Source organism: Capsicum annuum, chromosome 7 (assembly GCF_002878395.1).
Source record: "Capsicum annuum cultivar UCD-10X-F1 chromosome 7, UCD10Xv1.1, whole genome shotgun sequence".
Taxonomy (NCBI): domain Eukaryota; kingdom Viridiplantae; phylum Streptophyta; class Magnoliopsida; order Solanales; family Solanaceae; genus Capsicum; species Capsicum annuum.
In genome coordinates, this window is record NC_061117.1 from 217,278,182 (window position 1) to 217,302,964 (window position 24,783).

Here is a 24,783-nt window from a genome sequence, read left to right on the forward strand (position 1 = left end):
TTGGAGCACTGTTAATCGGGACTCTAATTACATTTATACACACCAACATTTTCTGCACATATTGATATATATTTGGTTTGTATGTATACCCTAAAAAAAATATCATAAATATACATCTTCACTTAATATATTTACATAAATTCTCATTCTTATAAAGTAACTATAAAAGTTTTAATTAATTATACATCTTCATTAGATGTATCGGGAGCTAATTATGTATCTCGACAAACTCAAAATTAAAAAATATATCGGGAGTTAATTATACATATTTACAAAGAAAAATGTATCTTCTTTGGATGTATAAGGAGCTAATATGTATTTCGACAAACCCAAAATTGAGAATTTTAATAATTATGCAAAATATTAAAAAATTTATAATTAAGCTTCAAACTTTAAAAATTTAAGTTATTTTTCCAAAAAAAAAAACAAACAAAAAAACAGCACAATCCACCAAGAATGCAATAGATTTGTGTTCACTATTGCATTGAATTCATGTCGAGATTAGATAACTTTTAGGGTTCTTTTTAGTGAACTTATTCTGACACGATTTAAATTATTGTAGATTTTTGTGTATTTAAATTAATGTAGATTTTTGCTTATCAAAATATAGTAAGTAGAAATACAAAATCTTTCAGAAGTTGCATTTCTTAAATCAATCAGAAGCAAACTCTGTGGCCAGTTTCCTACCGCAAAATAAGCTGACCGAGGAACGAAGGATTAGTTTTAAGGCTATCGGCTGTGGGGATGCCTTGGGAAACCAAAAAAAAAAAAAACAATCAGAAGCAAAATTTCATTTCCTTGATTGCATCTTTCCAAACTAATATTTTTTAAAAAAATATTATGATTGTGATTTTTTATTTGCTTTTTGACATATATTTGCTTAATTAATTAGCTTTCAATTTTCAATAATAATTTTAAGAGGGTGACATTGTATATTTTCTTATTTGCTTCTAATTCTTTATACATACCATCGCATATTAGCACCATGTTGTCACAGGAATAAAGCTAGCTCTTTGGTCATATGTTCATCAAATTAATAGATTGGATTCAATTTCTTTTTTATATTTTTTGTTGTATTTGAGTAAAAGGTTTTTTAAAAATAGGATGTCTATTCCAGCAATGTATGGATAAGATTTATAATCACTTTACTTTTTTTATATTCCACTTGTAAGATTTCACTAGTTATATGTTATTAGTTCGACTTTTTATTTTTAAATTGAAGACTTCTTTTATTTATTTTTACTTATTCAATATTTGACTTAACTTGCCCTATAGAAGTACTAGTAAATAGAATAATTATTATATTATATTATCATTTGAATATAGTAAATTCAATATACTAGGAAATGCATAGAATGAGGATAAATTAGGAACCAGGGCTCGTTTTAAGAACAGCTTATCCATGTTTAAGATAAAATACATGAAATATCTTAAAATTAATTATTTTAAAATTATAGTATTATTTTTATCTCAAACATGAAATAACTAATCCTACCCTAACTTGTTTCCATCCAAATCAGCCCTCATGGTAAATTATCGATTATTTTATAAATTCAACAAATTATTAATTTAATTCATAATTTATCCAAATCATTATCAGTTTTAATGTATTTCTTAAAACATTAAATTAATTATATCAACACTAAAAAGGTAATATAATAAAACTATCACTCTACTTATTGCTCCATAATAACATCCCCAAGTTGAATAAGTAAAAATAACATAAACATAAACATACACTTTAACTTATCATATTTACACAAATTCTCTCCCTAACAAAATAATTATAAAAATATCAACTAATTATGTATCATCGTTAGATGTATCGGGAGCTAATTATGTATTTCGATAAACTCAAAATCTAAAAAAATATATTGGGCGATAATAATGTACCTTTAGAAAAAAAAATATTTTTGTTGGATGTATTATGTATCTTGATAGACCCAAAATCGAAATAAACATATCAAGAACTAATTATGTATTATTATAAAGGAAAAAATATATTCGTTGAATATATCGAGAGCTAATTATGTATTTTAACAAATCCAAAATTAAAATTTTCAATAATTATTCAAATTATAAAAATTTTCTATAATTAAGCTTCAAACTATCACAATTTATTTTGTTTACCCTAAAAAAGAAATTATTAATTTAGAACCCAACAACTCTAATTAACTAAAACTCAGAAACTATAAACTTTAAATTCGGACTCCGCCTCCCTCTCTTCTCCCCTCAAAACACAACATAAACAATGTTGAGCTAAATTCCAAAAACCCAAACCTCCCTTCTCGTATTTTCCATAAAATCACACACACACACTCTCTCTCACACACACACTTCCATTCTCATCAAAATTTTGTTAACCCAAAAAACTCAGTCGGTTTTCACTAATTAAATTTCGCTCGATCATAATTTTTGCACATAATTAAATTACAAAATTCTGTATCTATATTTTTTCCTGTAAATTTTGAGTATTTTTTTTTATATATTTTTGCGTATTTTTGGGTTGCATTTCCATGGCTGCGGAGACAGCAGTGATTGAGTCGGGTTCGGCTGCTGGTACCAAATCTGAGTCGTTGAATTCGGAACAACAAAATGTGAATTCTGAATCTGTAGTTGTTGTTAACAGTGAGGTGAAGGATTATAAGGATGTTGCAAAATCTGAATATAAAATGGAAGATATAGTTAACATGTTGAAGAAACTCAAGTTGAATCCACAGGCAAAAGAGTTTGTTCCTTCTTATTGTTATAGTAGTAATAATAATAATTATCATGGTGATCAAATGCTTTTGAACAACTTTATGATGCCTGTTATGAAGATTGTTGGTGGTACTGATGATTCTCGCAATAATGGAAAGGTAATGGTTGAACAATTGTTGTGATGTTAAATTTCATTTTGTTGATTTTGTGTATTAGGTTGATATTTTTTTTGTAAGAAATAATGTGAGAGTTTACCCTTGTATTTGGTTGATCATTTTATGAATTGGAGAATTATTAGTTTCTTGATTTCACTTGATAAAATTGAAATTCTGATATAATTAAGTTGAGGTAGCCAACCAATTGAGCTATTAACATTCCTCGTGCATTTGGTTCCAAGTGTTTTTGCAGTTTGCAAGTTTTGTTTTTGAAGTCTGTTTTATTTTTATTTGTCAAAAAGACTGTTTTTTTAATGATTTTCTTTTAATTTAATGTTTTTTATGAGGTTGTTAGTCAATGTGCTGTTTGAAATATGGAAAATAGAGCTGCTTGTAACAATTTTGTTTGAAAATCTCATTGTTTCTTTGGTAAAAAATGATTCTTGGAGATTTCAGAAGGATTATTAATCCTGCGTGTTATATTTGGTAATCAGTCTGGCGAATAATTTGTTGTGGAAAGATTCATGCTTTGGGGCATTGATCATTTAGCAGGGGTAGTTTGAATGAATGTAGAAGCTGGATTTCAAAGTAAGAGGGACTTTTGGATTCTGAAGCTTTCTTGTCAAAGTTGATTGTTGGCTCTTCCTTTAGTAATTAGTTGCTTACATTCCCTTCATCATTAACAAAAATTTGAAATTGAGTTAGTTATTAGTATCGCTGGCATGTTTATAGTTCTGCGCTGTGGGTGTCTTGTTTTCTGTTATTCTATATTGGTGTGTTAGTCCATCTTTTTTGGTTTTTATTACGTTTCCTTATACTTTTTTGTCGTGAGCCGGGGTTCTATTGGAAACAACCTCTCTCCTTCATCTGAGGTAGTGGTATGAGGTAGTGGTATGGACTGTGTATTTGTGTTAGTATCGTTGACTTCTGTTTAATAGAATTGTTGTGGATGCTTAACTGGTAAAACATGAATAAATGCTTTTTTGCATTGTTGTGAATGTGGTGGAATTTGTCTTTTTTGATCCCAATGTCCACTTGTGAGTGGTAAATTTTCATCAAGTTTGGTGGTCTGAGCGGTACTCGGATCAAACCTTTCGATATGCTCGCCAGATGTCAGGAATAAATTTGTCATTTTCGTATAATTTGGATTAGAAGTGTTGGACTGGAGGAATTTTGGTGGATGTTTTAAGCGTCCTTCCGTTGCACCTCTGCAAAGAGGCTGTGGAAGCTGATTTTCAAGTTGCGAATCCGTGACGCACAAGTCACCAAAGGAACAATTCTACCATAGCTTCAAATCTTGTCCTCATTAAAAGTTCTGTCTGGCCATAATATTTATTTACTTTCATAAATAGAAAAGTTCAACCTTCCACAATTATCAATTCGGGGATCGCGCTTCAGATCATAATTACCAAGATTTCGTAAATACCCTCGCGAATTGGAAATTTCAATTCGCCATTTTGGAAGTGATTTTGACTGCTTAATTCAGCAAGCCGACTCTTCCCTAATTTTTATGTCTAATGTCCACAGAGAGGTAACAGCTGTAACCAGGGCAGAAGAAGAATGAACAATAGAGCTTTAAGGGCTCAAAGAGAAGATAGCATTAGGAGAACAGTATATGTTTCTGACATCGATCACAATGTACGTAAGGATGGATGCCCATTAATATTTGATTAATGTTCTGTATTTTGTATTTACCACATTCCTCTTTTTGACTTTGCCTCACAGATAACGGAAGAGCGTCTTGCTGCATTATTTAGCGCTTATGGACAAGTAAGTGACAATGCTCTTCTCGCCATCATTGTGGTTCATTATATTAGATGCTTGAGTGCTTTAAGTGCAAGGTACTGCCTTTTTCAATTTTTGGAGTAACATCAAAACAATTAATGTGCTGAGTTTCAAGCTTTAGCAGATGAAAATCCTTATCTTGGGGTGCCTATAGAATGTGTTTTACTTGTATTATAGGCCTCGAGTCCAAGTTTGTTGCTCTATCTGCATTTTATAGGACGATGAAGTTCCGTGACCTGCAAATAAGCAGTAACCTTTAGACTGTCTAATATTACGACTTACGAGCTGTGATTATCATTAATTGTCAGGTTGCTTAACACATTAGTATCGTTGAAACATCTTGATCATTGACGTATGAGCTATGATTAGCATTAATTGTCAGGTTGCTTAACACATTAGTGTTGTCGAAATATCTTGATCATTGACATAGTGATGCCTAGTGGTGCTGGCTTCAAATTACTGCTGTCATGCAGCAAACATACTGGGTTGGCAGAAATGCAGATGTTGCGCTGGATGTGTGGACTGACCCGAAGGGATAGAGCTCGGAATGAGACTATCCGGGAGAAGGTTGATGTGACTTCAGTGGAGTGTAAGATGCGGGAAGCACGATTGAGATGGTTCGGACACGTGAAGAGGAGGGGCATGGATGCCCCGGTCCGTAGGTGTGAGAGGCTAGCGTTGGATGGTTTTAGACGGGGTAGGGGTAGACCGAAGAAGTACTGGGGTGAGGTGATTAGGCGGGACATGGAACAGTTACAGCTTACCGAGGACATGACCCTAGATAGGAAGGTCTGGAAGACGCGAATTACGGCAGAGGATTAGGGCCTGTTCGGGTCGCTAATGTAGGGAGGTAATTGGTGGGGGTGTATTCCTGGTATGATTCCGTATTCAATGTTCTGTTCCGTGTTCCGTGTTCCATGTGTGTTACGAATCTGTGTGCTTTCCTCTGCTTTATATTCCTGCATTCCTGCTTTACTCTGTTTTATATTCCTTATGGCTGCAGTATCTATGTTATGTCATCTGCTTCTGTGCTGTACTATGTGTTTGTTTGATATCTCGTAACTTGAGCCGGGGGTCTTTCGGAAACAGCCTTTCTACTTCATCAGAGGTAGAGGTATGGACTGCGTACATCTTACCCCCCCCAGACCCCACTAAGTGGGAATACACTGGGCTTGTTGTTGTTGTTGTTGTTGTATGCAGCAAACATACCTTCTGGCCAGCTTTGGCAGAGTTCTATCTCTTGGCTGTGGGGGATTAGCAAAATGACATTGTGCGTAATATCCGGAAACATTGGCCAAGCTGAGGTACTTATTTTCTTCTCAATCCCCACTGAGAGTCAAAAACGGTATTGCAAAGTGAATGTTGACTGGGATCAGGTATTATGTGTTCATTTTCTGGTCATCCCAATTCAGAATCAAAAGGGTAGCTCAAAATTCTTCCTCAAATTCTCCATCAGCTTGCTAGAGTTAAATAGTTGCTGCATCTTAAAGTAGTTGCTGTCAGTCTAGCTCCCCTAAGAAATTCTGGACAAGCATGAGAAAGAGGAAGATGAGGAGATACAAAAAGAAAGCAGAAGCCTAAAGGTAACGCTGGTAAATGCACAAGCAAACTATTCTGGTTGGACACCAAAAATGCCGAGTGCATGCAGAATCCTTAAAAAGTAATGCATTTTGAAAGAGGAAGCTGAAATGAGGAGATACAAAAAGAAATCAGAAGTCTAAACAAGCAAACTATTCTTCTTTAGCACTCCAAAAATGCCGATTGCATGCAGAATCCTCAAAAAGTAATGCATTTTGGAGGATCTGCACTTGTACATCATCATTTTTAGAGAGTCCAAGCAACATAGCAAGCCAAAACTAATAATTTCAACACAATCAATAGATTAATTCATATTATAAGTAGTTTACCATAAGACGGCTATACGCTGCCCACTCTTATATTCTCCCTAGGCTGATTTCTGAACACCAAGGACACTTCAATTGTTTGACTTCTACGACAAGTCATAAGTTGGATTCGAACTTTCCTTTAAAAAAAGTTACTTTGGTTGACTAAACACATAAGATGTAGACTATTAATATTAACAGTAAGGTTGTTGCTGCCATAAAATTAATAAAATAACCTATATCGGAGGGCCAGTTACTAATTAAGAAGCATGTGAAGAAGAACGCAAAATATTGGAAAATTATACAAAGTACCACGATCCTATTGTTCTTCCACTTGCATCTTGCATCTCCGACTAGATTTTGGTTTTATTATTATTTTTTTTTGGCTGACAGTTTTTGGATATCCTCTATGTACATCTTACACCTTTACTTAAATCTGTACATTAGGAAGACTCTAAAGAAAGTTACAATATACAGAAGCAAGTAGTTATTAATGTTTTGAACTACAAGGTCCTTCTCTCGAAAGGGAACTACTTTGCTTGTTTTTTCTCTTTTATTTTCTTTCTTTGGTTTCTGGAATGTGACGGAAGGTGGACATTCCTTGTAGATCCTTTTTTTTCACTTTAGTGTCACAGTTACGTCATACGTGCTTAAAGTTGTCTTATACACTCTAGCAATGCGTGCTGATGCTTATTCTGGTTAAAGATTACGTGAATTAATATATGTAAATACTTGATTTTTGTCTCCTAACTTCCATCATCAATTGAAGAGCCCTGTTTTGTTCATGGTTTGTTTTACTATGTAATCTGGTTAGCTTAAGACTTTTGCCCTGCAAATTCCATTATCCATTTCATTGTTTTGTCTTTCCAAAGGTGCCTATCATGAGAATTGATATGTCGTACACTTGTTTTGAACTGTCCTACAAAAAGTTAGCTTTGTATGGAAATCCAGATTGAGTTGCTTGTTGGTCAGTCTGGGAATCATTGGTGAATGGTCATTTTCTTGTTTGACATAGTTGGATTAGTTTCATCTTGATTTGCGAAGTTTCATGCCATTTTGACATAATTGAATTGTTTCGAGATTTAAGGCATATTCCCCAGTGTGCAGCAGAGCTGTTTATTTGTGTTCTTGACTTCTAAATCCTCATTTCTTTCTCAAGTTAGACTGCCATTAATTCATATTGTGGTTTGGTGAAAAGTTGCATGGGATATCTATGGGAGTGAAATTGTGTTATTTCTATATTTTAAAAAAAAGGATTGTAATTTTGGTTTGTTTTCTTTTGGCTACGCTTGCTCTGTAGGTTGTTGACTGCAGAGTTTGTGGTGATCCCCACTCTCGCCTTCGCTTTGCCTTTGTGGAATTCGCCGATGAATGTAAGTTGGAGGGGCTTGAAGTTTTTCTTTGTACTGCTGAACATTCAAAACTAACTTGTCTTGTGGACTCATCCCAACAGATTCAGCAGGAGCATCACTTAATCTTTGTGGGACACTAGTAGGCTTCTCCCCTCTGAAGGTCCTTCCATCAAAAACTGCTATTCTACCTGTGAATCCTACATTCCTTCCTAGGGTATGCACAAATCTGTGTCATTTTATTTACTTGTATAGGGAGCGGAAAATAATTTTCTTGTGTTTCTATCTCATCTTATAGAAGTAAAGCCATGGAACTAAATGCTTAGTTTTCCATTATATGTACATGCTATGTGCAGTCTGAGGATGAGCGTGAGATGTGTGCCAGGACAGTCTACTGCACAAATATTGATAAGAAGGTATAAGTTCTCGCCTTCGAAATCCTTTGAAGTTATTGCATGCTTCTTTCGTACATATTTCTGTGGGATACCGGTATCTGATGCACTGGTTATAACCATCTGGCTCAGTTACTCTATTGCTGGTTGTATATTTTTCTCTTCCTGGTAGCTTTTCTATTTTGATATGAAAGTTTAATGTATTGTACGCTATCCTGAACAGGTTTCGCAAGCTGATGTCAAGAATTTCTTTGAAACAAGATGTGGTGAGGTTAGTACGATGTCTGAAACTTCTTATTAAGTATAAGAATGTTCACTTAAGAAGTGATGCTGAAGCTTCTCTTCTCTTTGCAGGTGTCTCGCCTTAGGCTTTTGGGGGATCAAGTGCATTCTACCCGTATTGCTTTTGTTGAATTTGTTATGGTATGTTCATTTTCTGTTCCTTTGTCTTTGGGTTTAACTTGGGATGTAGCATCAACAGGTATATTGCACGCACCTATAGAATTTAGTGTCGCTAGATGAAGACTCCCCCTTACTTCAGTTTTTGGTGCCGTGGGATTGTCAGCGCCATCTTTTAGAAAAGAAAAAAAACTTCCTTCCCTTGTTATTTATGTGGCAACCATCACTCTGTAGACGCCATTGACCAGAGCAAGTTCCTATAAATTATCAGTGGTATATATAAAGACGTTGAAGGGGAGCCTTGGAGTAACTGGTAAAGTTGCTGCCATGTGACCAGGAGGTCACAGGTTCAAGCCTTGGAAACAGCCTCTGGCAGAAATGCAAGGTAAGGCTGCGTACAATACACCCTTGTGGTGGGGCCCTTCCCCGTACACCGCGCATAGCGGTAGCTTTAGTGCACCGGGCTGCCCTTTTATATATAAAGACGTTGGCCTGCAAAAAACTGCAGCATAATATTGAATATTTCCGTTTTGAAGATCTAAACAGGTGTAGGAATATAATGGAGAAAAATGCCCTAGATATAATTCGATGGCTGTTCTTAAAAACAATGTGTAGAGTAAATTTTGCATGTAAACAGATACTTGATAAATGTGCAGGCTGAGAGTGCAATTGTGGCATTGGACTGTTGTGGACAGATTTTGGGATCCCAACCCATCAGGTACCTTACTTAGAAGTGTCTTCGATCCCAGTTAATATTGCATCTTTTTAGCTTGGTTTAGTTCTTTTTTTCTCCAAGTACCAATCACCACAGTCATGTATTCTAAGGTTCCCCTTAAACTGCGAAAGCTTCTTCTCACTCTTTCTCATAATATATACTATGATCGCTTGCTTTCTACCTTTCTGTCATCTGAAAATGGAACTCAAAAATCATGCTACAGTTACAGGCAGTAGTGCATTCTAGATGCTAGACTGTATATCAGTCGGTACTCCCTTTGCACCAACAAAAAAGACCCTTCACTTCTCGAGGATTTGGCTGGATAGGTTTGATCTGGTAGTCCAAAGAATCCTGTACCATGACGTATCTGAAATGGTATTTAATTAGTGAATTAAAAGGACACATACAAACCATCAAAGTAATTCCATCTTCTACAGTCCAAAGATGGAAATCTTCATAATATTCTGAACCATTCATGAACATAAAATGATCAAAACATTTATAGCTCCTACGTAAATAAGTAGCATTTTCGGGTCAAATTAAACATCTAAAAGTAAAATTTAGATATTTAACTACAGACAAAATAGTACAAGTTACAATTATTCTATTTCAAGATGACGAGCTGATAACTTAAAATTCAATCGCTTAGTTTGACTTGTAGAAAGCAAATAGAACAAATGTTTTGGAATGGAAAAGAATATTCATTAAGAGTCTTAATTAATGTCTTAAAGCATTAGAAGCCTTAGCTGTTATAGGTGCAAAGAAGTAAAATTGTAGGTAATGTTAATGGATATCCAACTACAAGTACTCTGCTTAAAGATATCAATCAGTTGAGTGTTAGGATGAAATGATTGGAAATGTGTAATATTGTCAGTCCGAGTAACATTTTTTGTAATTATATAAGATCATTTGGTCGTGAAGATTGCCTAGTGGTTGATGCGTACGAGTCCCAACCTGGAGATCCAGGTTTAAATTCCAGCTATAATACTTGGTATGAGTCCATCTGCTCGAGACCTGTTTGACAAAGTATCTTGACAATGGTGGTAGTGGGCTGGACCAATGGCCTGATAAAATAGTCAAAGGCGTGCAAGCTGGCAGAGCACCACCACTGATATCCCAAGAAAATTCAGTTGTGAAGTGTCAGTGATTGGAGTAATATATACAAAGTGGAGAAAAGAAGGTGTGGGGGCCTTGTGTTGGGTGAGAGGGATTAGCGAAAAAAATACATGTACCATTCATAATACTAGACATAATGGCTTTCCCACCCTATATACCTTATTTGTTTTTTTGCACTATGCATTGGACAGCATTTATGGCTACTGAGTTTCACTTGAGTCTCGTTCAGCTACAGGCATCACAGTGCCTCATCTTCAAAGTCCCATACTAGACATAATGGCTTTCCCACCCTATATACCTTATTTGTGTTTTTGCACTATGCATGGGACAGCATTTACGGCTACTGAGTTGCACTTGAGTCTCGTTCAGCTACAGGCATCACAGGGTCTCATCTTCAAAGTCCCCACTTCCCGTGCTCCGTTCTTTAACCAGTTTTTCCTTTTACAAAGAGAATGACATGTTATTTATGATTAATGTCTCTTCTAACATTATACGTTTGCTACTGCCGCAGGGTGAGTCCTTCAAAGACACCTGTGAGGCCACGAGTTCCTCGTTCCATGATGCATTAGGCAATCCGTTGTTGCTATCGAGGTCTGGAGAGAGTTGAGCACAAGCCCTCTTGGAAGACTTGAGGGCACGATAGGAACGCGAAACAAATGTCTGTTTCAGTAATTTCCATCTTTTTCGTCCCCCCATTTCCTTTCAGCCCGTGGTAACTCTTTTTATCACTACTGAAAATGACTGTTGACCCTGTTTTTAGCTAAAGTTTTAACAGAGATGTCACCACATTTTAGTAGTTCTCTATACTATGCTTTTATTAATCACTTGCTAGTTGATGCTTGATGGTATTTGGTTCGAGGCGTGAAAGGCAATCTTTGATAACCATTTTAAAGAAATCCTTTTTTATTTATGATCTAAAGTGTTCGGTGCAGAAACCAGTCTAGAATTTGAAATTTATGGGTTTTTATAGTAACCTCAACAAGTTACCACTATAATATAATTGGTTTCACGTTGACTATTTATAGATATTTAGTGGATCTCATAAAATATATATATGGTCTAAATAAAAATCAATAGATTTGCATGGATAGGGTTCTTTCTCCCTTAGAGGTTCGAGTCCTAGTTATGGGAAAGTGTATTTCCCCGAATAGGCCCTACGCGGCTCGAATTTGGATTAGTTGGGGCTCCAATGTTAGTATTGGACACCGGATTGGGAAACTTCGGTAAACTCATTGTCAAAATAGTTATTTGGGGATTGTAATGTTATTTTAATATGAATTACTAATCTCCGGATAACTTGTTTCTGGACTATTGAATGCATTTGAAACTTCTGTATATTGCGAGCACATATGTGTGACGTTGCTCCATTTTAGTCCTAGAAAATAAGTGTTTGTTATAATCTCGAAAGAAAATTTGGGCGTTGACAACAACAACAAAAAACCCAGCATATTCCCACATAGTGGGGTCTGGGGAGGGTAGAATGTAAGCAGTCCACACTATTACCTCTAGGGCGTTGACGATTAACAAATTAAATTTTGGAGTTCATGTCAACTTTTCTTAATCTAGAAAGTGAGGTATTTGCTTGGTCTTAAAGGAACTTCAATTAAGATATTTTCCTACATAGTATATTTCAATTTCAAGCGTGTTCTTCATATTTTTGGTGTTTTTCTCTCCTAAAATGGACTTATGTATTTGCTAGGAAACAACATATTTTTCATGAAAATTAATTTCTCGGAATATAAGTGATTTTCATACTTATTTTCTTAATATTTGACAAATAAACATAAAATATTTTCTTAAAAACATTTTTCTATATGTCATCTCCACTTCGTGTTAAATCAGACAAACGAATAGAAAAGGACCAACAGGCGGGTACTTTGTACTCTCTTCATTCCTTTTTAATGTTTTGTTTTCTTTTCATTTTTAAAGTCAAATGATACAAATTTGGACTAATATTTTAAAATGTATTTCTTAATCAAATAGAAAAAAATAGTAATTTATAAGTATCTTTTACTTAGTCTTTGAATATTTAAATTTTAATTTAAAATTTAGTTAAATTGACTTATGAAAAATGAAGAAAATAATTAAAAAGGAGTTGAGCAAATGGTTTGTATGAATATTGTTGGCCTCAAACGTAGAAAAATGGCACAATTTAGCAAGCACGTGATCCCCAAGAGTGTTGGAAAATTTGCCGTACAAGAAATGATTGATGACAAATTTGCTACTACGTAAATGTCTTTATCACTTGAGCTCTACGGATTAATTAATTATAAGAAAATTACAGAGAAACTAAAAAGGGTCTTGTAGGCCCTCTACTTTTTATGTTTTACATTGATTAGTTAATGGACACTTGTTTATAATCTTTGATTTGATAAAAATTGACAATTCATTATTCAAAGTTGTTGACTAGAATAACTCATGGAGAATCCAATGATGCAATTTGGTTGGAAACACTCTATCACCCTTCCCGGTAAAAATGAGATCTCTTAACCTCTTACAAAATTAACAGAAAATAATAAGTTTTTAAATTTTTTTATAAATAGGACTGTCCGATGTACTAAAGTTATTGCTATACGCGGTGTTCGGGAAAGGTCCTCACTACAAGAGTGTATTGTACGCAATCTTACCTTGCATTTCTGCCCGAGGTTGTTTCCAAGGATTGAACCCGTGACCTCCTGGTTACGTGGCAGCAACTTTACTAGTTACTCCAAGCTCCACTTCTTAAAATTTCTTATGTGTAAAAAAAAAAAAAAATTATGTCAAAAAGTCATAAAAAAGTTTTAAAAAAATTTGTGAAGGATTAGAAAATAAGTTCTCTCCTTTCAAGCATTGTCTCACATTTTATGATTAGTGAAATGGTTGGTATTCAGTTTTTGTAGGTAGAATCAAATTTTTCTATAACGTCATTCATGATAATAACTTTTCACTATAACGACTTAATTTTCTTCAAGATTAATTTTTCATATTATATTTTACTTTATTAAAACAATATTTTATTTATAACAAAGACAACATTCATTATATTTGTATGATTTTGTGAAATAACTCCTCTGTAACAATTATATTCAAATATTTTGTAAAAAATATACTAGGTATAAAATAACATTATAATATTTATGATAATCATCCTTAATATCATACGCGTAGTAAATTTTAAGGACGAAACAAGGAACTAATTGTATTTAATGGTGTCTGTCAGTTATGGTTATGACTCCCACGAGTAATGACTACAGATGTTTTTACATTCATATTCTTTCTATTTTATTTTTTATTTTTGGTTAAACTGGTTAAAAAATAGATTCCTTCTTTTTGCTAGACAAAATCATTTAACTATTTTTTTTGCATATATCTTTGTTTATAACAGCTAAATGAGATTTACATTAAATATCAATATACATATAAAACAATACTTCACTACAACAGTCATAAAATTGTTATTATAGAGAGGTATGGCCGTATATGATTTCTATACTGTCATCTAATCGACAATTCATTTAATTTTTTTCATATTTGGCGCACAATTCATTTATGCCTAATATCGCAACTCCGTTCGTCCGTATATGCACAAATACTGACTGATAATGAGTATATAAAATTCAATTTTTATCAAGAAATAAAAATGTAGACTAATGGACAATTTGTAAGAATGTAACAACAACAAAAAAAACAAAATATATCAGTAAAATTCCACAAGTAGGGTCTGGAAAGGGTAAAGCAAGGGCGGAGCTACACTTGAGATAGAGATTCATCCAAACTCCTTTTGACAAAAAGTTATATTATATATACATGATTAAAGTTATTTTTTTGTTTATTTAATAGATGTCGAATCCCCTTTGGGCTTCGATTAGTTCATATATTCACTTGTCAACGTCCTTGGTAAGATTTTTGGCTCCGCCATTGGGGTAGAGTGTACGTAGATCAGACCACTACCTTGTAGATCAGTAGAGAGAATATTTTCGAAAGACCCTCCACGTAAGTGCAGCAATTAGAGTACAACGAGGATCGCTAGGAACTTAAGTTTGGATAATGAAGAAGTATTTTTTTTTGGAAACTACATATTCAGAGTAGTTAGATAAAAGTTTAAATAAACTATATCATAAAGGAGAGAAGAAATGTAAACAAAAAAAATACTAATGATTTAAAGGTCAGTGGTTCAAGCCTTGAAAATAACTTTTTGCAGAAATGTAAGGTACGTAAAGTTGCGTATAATATACGCTTATGGTAGATCCTTCTTCAAACTCTGTGCATATATATAACGGAAATTTTAGTATAACGTAATATTATTTTATTTTACTAATGACTTAAGGTGGGTGGAGATACTGATCAAGTAAAGTTGACAATTGGCATTTGTTGACCCCTTGCCAAAGACTTATGAATAGTCAATATATGTATAACCTTTTAAAGACAAAGAACCAGTTGCATTTGGCAGCATGCATGTGCAACTTGGTTATGTCAGAGTGGGGTAGTTTGGTTAGCGAAAAAATATTAGTCAGAAATTATAATTTTTAGATTAATTTATTTTACCCTTCCAAATGAATTAAAAAAAAAAAAGAATTTAAGTTTGACGCATAAATTTATTTTGAGATTATTAGTTGTATCTTTAACGAAACAAAATATAAATATTCCAATTCTAATATTCTACCTTATCCCGTCAATCAAAAAACCTATTTAATAAACGTGCTCGCTTCTATGTTCAGATTTATCTCATTATGTTAATTAGGGAGATTTCAAGACCTTTTCTAGAATAAATTTTAAGGCGACGTATATGCATGTACTCATAAACCAACAACGATATTGAAATCTTGAATATGATAATCTCATATATAAATGTAATAGAAAACTTATTAATTTTATGGTTATAGAAAATAATTAAGAATTAGTATTGTCGATAAATTGATCTCTCTCATCCTTTCATCTTTTTTACGTTATTGCATTACTGCAGCTTGATTGATGGAAAAACTCGTAAGTACAACTAAAGCAAAATATAGCCTTAATTTAAAACATTGAAGCATAGTTGACATGAACATTGACCCATTTAATTTTCAAATTATTAAACTGATACGTAATTTGTCCCTACATAAATTATTAAACTGATACGTAATTTGTCCCTACATATATATGTATAGCCTTAAAGATAAAGAACAAGTTGCAATTGGCATGCACAACTTGGTACTATACGAAACCAACGACGTACCTTTTTTTTTTTTTGTTTTTCAAGGTATCCCTACAGCAGGCAGTGGTGAGACTAATCTTCCGTTTCTACGGTCAGCGCACTAAGAGGTAGGGAACTGGCCAGAGAGTTTTTTTCATTCACAAGAGGTGGGGATCGAATCCCCAACCTCTTGCTTAAGGGGTGAGGTGCTGAACCACCACACCAACCTTTGTGGGTCACGACGTACCTTCATTATTTAATCATTTTAGCTTCTATCCTAATTCCTTAGGATATCTAGAGTTAAAAAATAATAATTATACGCCAAAATTGTATGAATTTATTATTTTTAAATGGGCAATATTCAATAAAGTGAGAAATTGTATAAATTATCTATGATTAATTAAGTGAGAAAAGTGTATTTCCAAACATACCACATGTCATATGTCCATAGAATTAATGTAAATATTGGGTGCAAATAAGTTATTACAAATACATCTACAGTAACTTAGGGAGATATAAGAAGAAAGACTTAATTTAGGTTTGTTTGATTTAGAAGCAAGCTATATGCATTAGTAGTTCATTTTTTTGTTTGTTATATTACAAACCTACTGCTATAATATGATTTAGTTTTAACCAAAAAATAAATAAATTATTTGCTACACATGAGGGGTTATTTTGTCATTTTATAGTTTTAATTGATAATGACTGATTTTGTATTTTCATTCTATATTTATCTTATAGTATAAAACACTACATGGATTCAGTGGCGGGCTCAGTACTTACGGATGGGTGCATAAAAGATTTTCGAACACACATATTGATGTTCAAAGCTTTAAGATTCTACCTGAAAATTAAAGCACTCAGCTATGTCTTAACTTACTGGGTGTGTTTCAAAATATTAAACCAAATTTTATATATTTTTTTATATAATTATATCTAATTCGTATAATGATGGAGCATCAAAAGTTTAACTATAGATCCGCCATCGCATGTATTGTGGCATAAATTCTACGAGTACAATAATTGATGAGGACTAACCTAAAAAGTAACCATACAATGCAAAATTAATATTGGACGTATATAGTTTAGTACTAGTGATGTGTATATGTTTACAACAACATATATTATGGGGTCAAGTTTAAGCAGTTAGGTTTTGTAAGACCAAGACAAATTCAATATCGTATGAACACTTTTTTTTTTAATTATTTTTCTTCCAGATATTTAGGGAGAAATTTGGTGTGAATAAGAGACGACGATGAAGGAAGAAGATTAGTGATGAAGGTCTTTTTGATGTGATACTAATTTATTGATTTTACACTAAAGTATGTTGTAAATAATATAGGCAAGTCTCATTAACAGTCTAACAGACAATCTGAGTATAAAACATGTAGCCCAAGTCTTTTAACGCTTGATTATTTCTTCTATCCCAATTTACATGATGCATATTTTCTTTTTATTTGTTCCAAAAAAAAATAAAAAATTAAAATCTTAGTCTCACAAATGCAATCAATTTTTTTTGTAACAATATCGTTTGACGGGAAAATCAGAATGCTGCAGGAAAATGTTGTTATAACATATATATATATATATATATATATATATACGTATAGTAGTATAACATAAACGATAAATTGATTTTACAGAAACAATGATTGTGATAAATAGGGAGGTCTGACTCTATCTATAACTCATTTCAGATTATAAATTTCAAATTTTATCTTTATATTTTAAATCCTATGCAGAATAATGAATCATCTTTTTATAAAAAAAAATTGTGTTAGAATTCACGAATTATATATCCCATTTTTTAGGACCCGCTCCATCATAATTTTTTTTCCTTTCCATACCTCAAACCTCAGACTTCTTCTAACATCGTAATCATACCACAACAATACATATTGGAAAGAATTTCATCAGCAAACTGATAACATATACTCCCCCGTCTCAATTTATATATATAATTTGACCTGATATGGAGTTTCAGAAAAAAAAAAAAAACTTTCAAAATTTATGGTCTAAAATATTTATATGTCCATAAATCATTTCATTAATGATAAAATATATTTTTTAAAATTAAATTATTTCTAAATCTAGAAACATGTCCCTTTTTTTTTTTTTTTTAGCTATTCTATAACAAGTAGCCATGCAATTTCCCGGATCGTGCGGGAAAATTTCATTTTTCTCAAATGCGTGCTTTTGACAATTGACTTAATCTCTATTCCTTCCAAACAGCAACGTGACGGTCAACGTTATAGTAATTAAAATAAATTAAACTAAACTTCAATTATTTTCCGTACAAACTTCCATATCCTTTTTTTTCCCCTCTATAAATGTACACCATACTTCTTATCTTTTCTAACCAAACAAACTGCAACACAAAAAAGAAATTCAAAACATTCAATTTCCAATTTAATTAAAGAAAAAAAAAAATGTCGAATGTTGGAGGATCAGTTCCAGTAAAGGTAGTGATAATCAACACACAATACATAGAGACGGACGCTAGTAGTTTCAAATCGGTCGTCCAGAGACTGACCGGTAAGAATTCTACAGTGTCGGTGGAGGACACAGAGTGTCTGCATCCTCCACCGCCTAGACCACCCGTGGCAGCTTCCTATAACGGGAGCTGCCACGATAGTGGTAGTAATTATTGGGAAGGTCGAAATGCTTGTAGTGGAGGTTCGAGTTTGGAGAGGTTGAAGTCGTTTAATGAAATTGACAAGCTGTTCAAAGAGTTGCCTCCTTTGGATGACCTTCTTAGGGTTTATGCTGACGAATTACAACAGCAACATACTCAGTATAATTCTGTTGGCGGGGTCTGGAGATGATAGAATTTACGTATTTTGATGAGATGGAGAGGTCAAGAAAGGCATGTATGCAGATGAGTTACGTTAGAATGCTTTCACTGTTATCTAATTCGTTCAATTCATTCTTTAATTTTCTGGCTGAACTTCTGCTTTTGAAGTTCGAAATATACATGGTGTATTAAAACACTTCTACCATTATTTGATTTATTCATTCATTAATTTGTTAATTATTCTTTTTTAATTTTCTGAACTTCTACTTTTGATGTTCTACGACAATAATAACGTAAGTATAATCTCACAAAGTGAGGTCTAGAGAAGTTTAAATGTATATGGATCTTATATCTACATCAGGTAGAGAGACTATTCCGGATAACACTTGGTTTAAGAGCAAAAAGTCCAACAATGTCCAGAAAATGAAGTAACAGATAGTCTATTTTTGATGTTTTAGTTTTGAATTTTAGGTGTTGATTTTAAGGTATTAGCAACTTCACTAAGAAAATAATAAGTAATAAGTACTTTTTTAAAAAATTTTGAAGCATTTTGTATTTATACATCTCTTTCTTTTTCACTTTACCCCATTATTTCTTCTGTTTTCGAGACTTTTTCAGTTTATCGGCATGAATGGGTAAGGATATTCGTGTAATTTAATAAATTTCCCTCATTTAATTCTTGACAATTATTCATTCGGTTTTGATTCAAGTGTCTTATGTTATTTTAATGTTTTCTGGTACACAAAATCAGTATGTTATGTAGTATACACTTCAACTAAGCTCAAAACAAAACTTGTCAAGAGCAACTTGAGGTTTCAACACAAGATAAAAAATGATCTATCCAAGAAGTGTGTTATAATTTCAGATGTAAGATGAAACAGAAAGTTAAAGTCAAGTTCCCTGAATTCATGAAGTGTCCTTAAGGAAATAATCCTCCTCAAGTACTGAGGTTATGGATATTCCTCCCAGGATAAAATGACTTTCAATCCAACAATAGCAGTACCTCAAATTATTGAATTCGTCGAACTCACTCAACGGTTAATGATCACAATGAGTTTTTGAAGAGAAGAGGATTGTTTTTTTTTGTCAAAAATCATGTGTATACATGAGGAATATGTCAGGTATTTATAGCCTAGATGTGTCCCTTCGGAAAGAAAACATTGGTTCTGGAAAAAGACACCTTTTCACTACAATCACGTCACCTGCGTCCAGTCTGTACCGAAACTGCGCCCGATCTGCGGCCGCAGGCAACACTGTTCAAATTCCAGTAGTTTTCTGCAATGGACCTGTGGCCGCAGGTCGCCAGGTGTGCGCGCAGATCACTTAGCCGGGCGAAACAGTGTGCCCTTTACCTCGAAGGGTCATATCCCTTCGAGATGAGTTTGCATGGCATCCGAAATGCGCCCGCATATGGAGTAAAACATTTCTATCAGATCTTTGGATTAAATTTCACTTCTTCTTCAAATTTCAAATAAAATTTGTCTAAAATGATAGATCTCATCGATTTTTCAAATCCAAACTTGAAGTGGAGCGAGCGAGCAACGGCGACGGCACGAGACACCTCCTTATTCTTGCCTCACTATCTAAGTGGAGATGTGTTTCTCAATAAAAACACACGAAAGCTTCTTTCTCCCATCAATGTGGGAGAATTTAGTAGACTTTTCTATTTGAGCACACTTTTCATTTTAATGTGCTCACTTTCCCTCCACTATTTTTCTCCATTTTCCATTCACACATACACCTTGAACTCAACAATCCTCCACATGAATGGGGAATGACTAGCTTATAAAGAATTTACGGACAAGTATGTGATCATTTAGCAAAGACTGGTTGCATTTAGATAAGTAGGTTTTCCTTTAAACTTTCCGTAGTGAACATGCATCGGATGCACTTGGTCAATCGGTAGATTTGATATCTTTGAACCGTCGAGCTTAATGTACACCTAGACAACACATGTCACACAACCAGCCTTTTACCGTTTATGGTTCTCACGGTTTTGTTCTTTTCAGCCATAAACACATTTCGATTTTATGAGAGCTTAGAAAATAGGTCTTTACTAACATTCTCCTTAAAGCGACTTCCAATTCGCCCTCACATAGGTGATTTTTAAACGTTCAATCCCTTAGATTAAATATTTGGTCAAATCTGCCAAATTTAGATAATCATTAAAAAGACTTCACACCATAAGTGTTATCCTTTTTTTCTAAACATTGTCTACATCATGAAAATGGGTTGGGGTATTTGACAATGTTGAACCTGTCAAACACAAGTGGAGATGTGTTTCTCAATATAAACACATGAAAGCTTCTTTCTTCCACCAATGTGGAAGAATTTAGTAGACTTTTCTATTTGAGCACACTTTTCATTTTAGTATGGACTCACATTTCGTCTACTATTTTTCTCCATTTTCCATTCACACATTTGAACCCAACATCTTACAGTTTGATTATGTACGTGCAAAGTTCAAGATATAAGGAAATGTTTTAATCTTGTTTTAGTTAATGATTCTTTTTTTCTCTGATATATAATTTATGGACCTTTTAGACTACGTTATAAAGTATATGAGAATCAATTAAAACGATCAGACGGCAATTTAATATTTAACATGTAGTAGGACTATGAAACATATGATGAGCAAACAGACGTTTAAAAGTTTATAATGTTAGAACTTGTACGAATGTTTAATATTATTTTATAAAAAATTACATAACATCACAACTTATCTTTACTAAACTATATAAAATTTCTATCATTTTTATTAATTACCTAAATTTCTTTTTTAGAAAAAGAAAAACAGTCAGATATATCCACAAACCCATAAATTTCGGATACATAATTATAATTATGTATCTTCCTTCGGTCTAGTTAATATATTATGTATCTCGATCAAAATAATTTCAAAATGGATTTATATCAGTAATCAAAATAATGTATCTCAACTTTAGAGTACGTATCCGGATGCTAATTATGTATCTGAGTAAAAATGAAGCAATTAACTGTTACATTGTTAAGTTTAAAATAATCTCAACTTTAAAACTATATGTCTGGATGCTAATTATGAATTCGAAAATTACAAAATAAGAGATTTATAATTTAAAAAAGAGTAGAGATAAAGAAGTAATTAAGAGTAGACTGTTGAGATTTATGTAAGTTTCACACTATTTTACTCGGTTTGAAGGGCTATTATTGTGTACTATATCCATCCATTAGCCCAGGCCCAGATCATAATCCTTCAGGCCCACCACGATTTGTTTTAATATTTCGAAGTTTACATATTTGGCCGGTTGATTAAAAATGATTATATTTGTTAGTCAAATGTATAACAAAATAAAAAAATATATATATATATATATATACATTTTCGTAAGTCATTGCGATTCTTTATGATTTAAGATTGTCTTTTAATATGAATATGTCACCTCCTGGAGATGTGTTTGGATTCTGCTGATGTAATTAACTTAATTTTTCATTCTCATGACACTTATATGAATATCATTTCTGAATATAGGGAGTTGCTTCATCAGTTACATTGAAGAAGAATAGCTTTATGGAATAAAAGTTTGTTTTATGGATTATATTATCGAGTTCCATCATTGTTTGTTTTGAAGACACTTAGCAGCAGACAAGATTGAAACACCTTTGATTAGGCTATATAATCAAGGCTTTTTATATTTTGGATATTGTATTCATAATTATGTCAATCCTCTTGATGAACCTATTGCCCAATTGTAATATCGGTCATCGATAATATATGTAATGATGCATAATTATTATATAAATAAATTAAAGTTTGTGTTTAATTAAAAAGAGCAAGAAGGTTAGTTTATTAGCTATGGTGTGGAATAACACATCGAGTTAATTATAATATGAACCATACAGGGCCGGACCCACTGGGTGCTCCGACACCCACTAAATTCAACGTAGAATAGGTATAATGGAGTATAAAAAAGCACTCAAAGAACAAATACAGGGTTGGTTGCTCTGACTTTAGATGTAACTTTTGTGTACAACATCCTGAGATCGAATTTAATAAAATTTTTGTGCTTTAATTAAAGCACCAACAACTTTTAAATCCTAAGTCCGTCACTGGAACCATATACTTATCCAATGTCTATTATTTTCTGTTAATCTTATTCGCTTATCTCCTAATCCCTATTATTTCATTTCGTTTTAATTAAGAGAGATCTAAGATGCTTAAAACAAATAACTTGGTTGTTTCACTTGAATAAATTGTACTACTTTTTTTCCTTTTGCTGTGAATAATCACAATCATCAACTTTAATAATTTTAAAGATTCAGGATACATATATAGCGTCTCACGTGCAATTATTTGTCTGATGAATCCATCATGCCATGTGACTCTTGAACAAATATTTAAATACCTAAACTTATCAACCTATATACTATATTTGATTCATAACTTGTACGTACTATATAGTAGCAGCCTAATCTGGTCTAGCTGTTATGACTTAATAAAATAGAACCAATATATATATAATGCAGACAAAACAATTAGGCAAATTTGGTGAACCTTTAGTGACTACTGTACTATATTTGTTGCAAGTTGTAACTACAGTGAGATCTGTCCTAATGTTGCTGTTAAAAGTTGGGGAAATTCTTGTCTAAATATTAGTCTATTTTATTTTTTTTCACATAAAAATCACTTAACTATTCACGATTCATTTAAAAGTCACTCTCACCTAAAAATACGTAAAATATAATTTATAGTTATGTACATTATGTGTTGCTATATTTTAACTCAAAATTTGGCCTCTTGAGCTTTTCCAACAAGAATCAAAATGCCAACTTGAAATATACTAGTCCACCTTACCTCCATTTGGTGACACTGGTTAAGGGTGGAGCAGTCAGGAACAATGAGAAGTTCTCCTCTGCCTTCCAGCACTTACTACGTTGTTGTTGGTTTAGTAAGCTAAGTATTTTCATTCTTTATCCTAACTGTTCCGTCACAACCCATATTGGTATATCCGATATCGTCTATTTCACTACTATTCCAATATATAATTGGTTCAAAGTTGCTTGATTGTTTATATTTTTACTAGGTCATTTTAATTTGGTAGTTGAGAAAAGCAAATTCAATAGCTAAAGTACCTAAATATGGTACTCACTATCCTAGTTCAGTTACTATTCCAACAAGGGAGTTGAACAACTTTGGGATATATAGGTCATCAATAAATTTGTACTTGTAAGTAGTCCCAATTTAATCAATGAGCTTCTTCATTGAATCAAAACTAAAAGCAAAGTGCATTTAAAAGGTTATTATGGTTAGGTTACATTAGTCAATGACCCCATAATTAGAAGTAGCTTTTTTTTTTTGACATATATACAACAATAACATACACAGTGGATTCCAATAAAGTGAGAATTGTGGAGGGTAAAGTGTACACGGTCCACACCACTATCTCAGATGAAATAGAGAGGTTATTTCCGATATACCTTCGACTCAGTACATATAACATTGTAACAAACAAAAAATATAAAAGCACACAACAAAATAAGATAATACACCGCTAGATAATAAAGAAAATAAAACACCCACAAGGTACTACTATAAACTATCTATCCAAAATCATAGACATCACTGAAACACCACAAACAAGAAACTCCATGTGCAAATACAAACAAAACACTCTTCCTTATTATAACGACTGAATTCCTATCCACTAACCCTCTACCCTAATTCGAGTCATCCATACCTTCCTACCAAGGATCATGTCCTCCATAAGTTGTAACTGCTCCATATCATGCTTAATCACCTGCCTCTAATATTTTTCCGGTCTACCTCTACCCCGCCTAAAATCATTCATAGTCATCCTCTCACACCTCCTCATTACATGTCCGAACCATCGCAACCTCACTTTCCACATCTTGTCCTCCACCAAAGTCACTCTCACCTTCCCTCGAATAATCTCATTTCTAACCCTATCTTTCCTGATAAGTCCACATATTCATCTCAATATGATATTCACAATATGAAAGAAAGTTGTGTCGACTCTCGAGAGATCCACAATTTCTTAAAATTAAGGCAGACTTGGTTAAAGATATTCACAATTGGTGAAAGAGATTCATATATATGAAATTTAGTCATTAATTATGAATATTTTTAGTCTAACCAATTGCATTTTAGGAGTTTTTGACCTTACTGCATATTTATATGCTAGTTATATAAAGAACAAGAACACCGAGGACAAACATGCAATTAGGAAAATCAAATCCCTAGCAAATATTGTGTGTTAATACTACTATTTAACTTTCTATTTTATTTTTTGGTGTGATGATAACATATATATATATATTGAGAATTAAATTGAGAAACATAATAAGA

The 24,783-nt window shown here is 33.1% G+C and overlaps 2 protein-coding genes across 2 annotated transcripts; both read left to right on the plus strand.

Annotated features, from left to right (window-relative positions):
* The first annotated feature begins 2,239 nt into the window (after positions 1-2,239).
* Positions 2,240-11,318, plus strand: LOC107852035 (polyadenylate-binding protein-interacting protein 9). The gene is made up of 10 exons (XM_016697088.2): positions 2,240-2,858; positions 4,383-4,493; positions 4,581-4,625; positions 7,824-7,896; positions 7,977-8,089; positions 8,229-8,288; positions 8,488-8,535; positions 8,619-8,687; positions 9,320-9,381; positions 11,006-11,318. Exons 1-10 carry the CDS (start codon positions 2,517-2,519, stop codon positions 11,061-11,063), a joined length of 981 nt encoding a protein of 326 aa, XP_016552574.2. The 5' UTR covers positions 2,240-2,516; the 3' UTR covers positions 11,064-11,318.
* A 6,653-nt stretch (positions 11,319-17,971) lies between these two features.
* On the plus strand, positions 17,972-18,674 carry LOC107852019 (VQ motif-containing protein 10). Its single transcript, XM_016697060.2, has one exon. It carries the CDS (start codon positions 18,076-18,078, stop codon positions 18,469-18,471), a length of 396 nt encoding a protein of 131 aa, XP_016552546.2. The 5' UTR covers positions 17,972-18,075; the 3' UTR covers positions 18,472-18,674.
* Positions 18,675-24,783: the final 6,109 nt, after the last annotated feature.

Coding starts and splice junctions, on each gene's coding strand:
- LOC107852035 (XM_016697088.2), top strand. CDS start 2,517: ATGGCTGCGGAGACAGCAGTGATTGAGTCGGGTTCGGCTGCTGGTACC. Junction 4,494..4,580: donor TTTCTGACATCGATCACAAT/GTACGTAAGGAT, acceptor TTTGCCTCACAG/ATAACGGAAGAGCGTCTTGC. Junction 8,536..8,618: donor TTGAAACAAGATGTGGTGAG/GTTAGTACGATG, acceptor TTCTCTTTGCAG/GTGTCTCGCCTTAGGCTTTT.
- LOC107852019 (XM_016697060.2), top strand. CDS start 18,076: ATGTCGAATGTTGGAGGATCAGTTCCAGTAAAGGTAGTGATAATCAAC.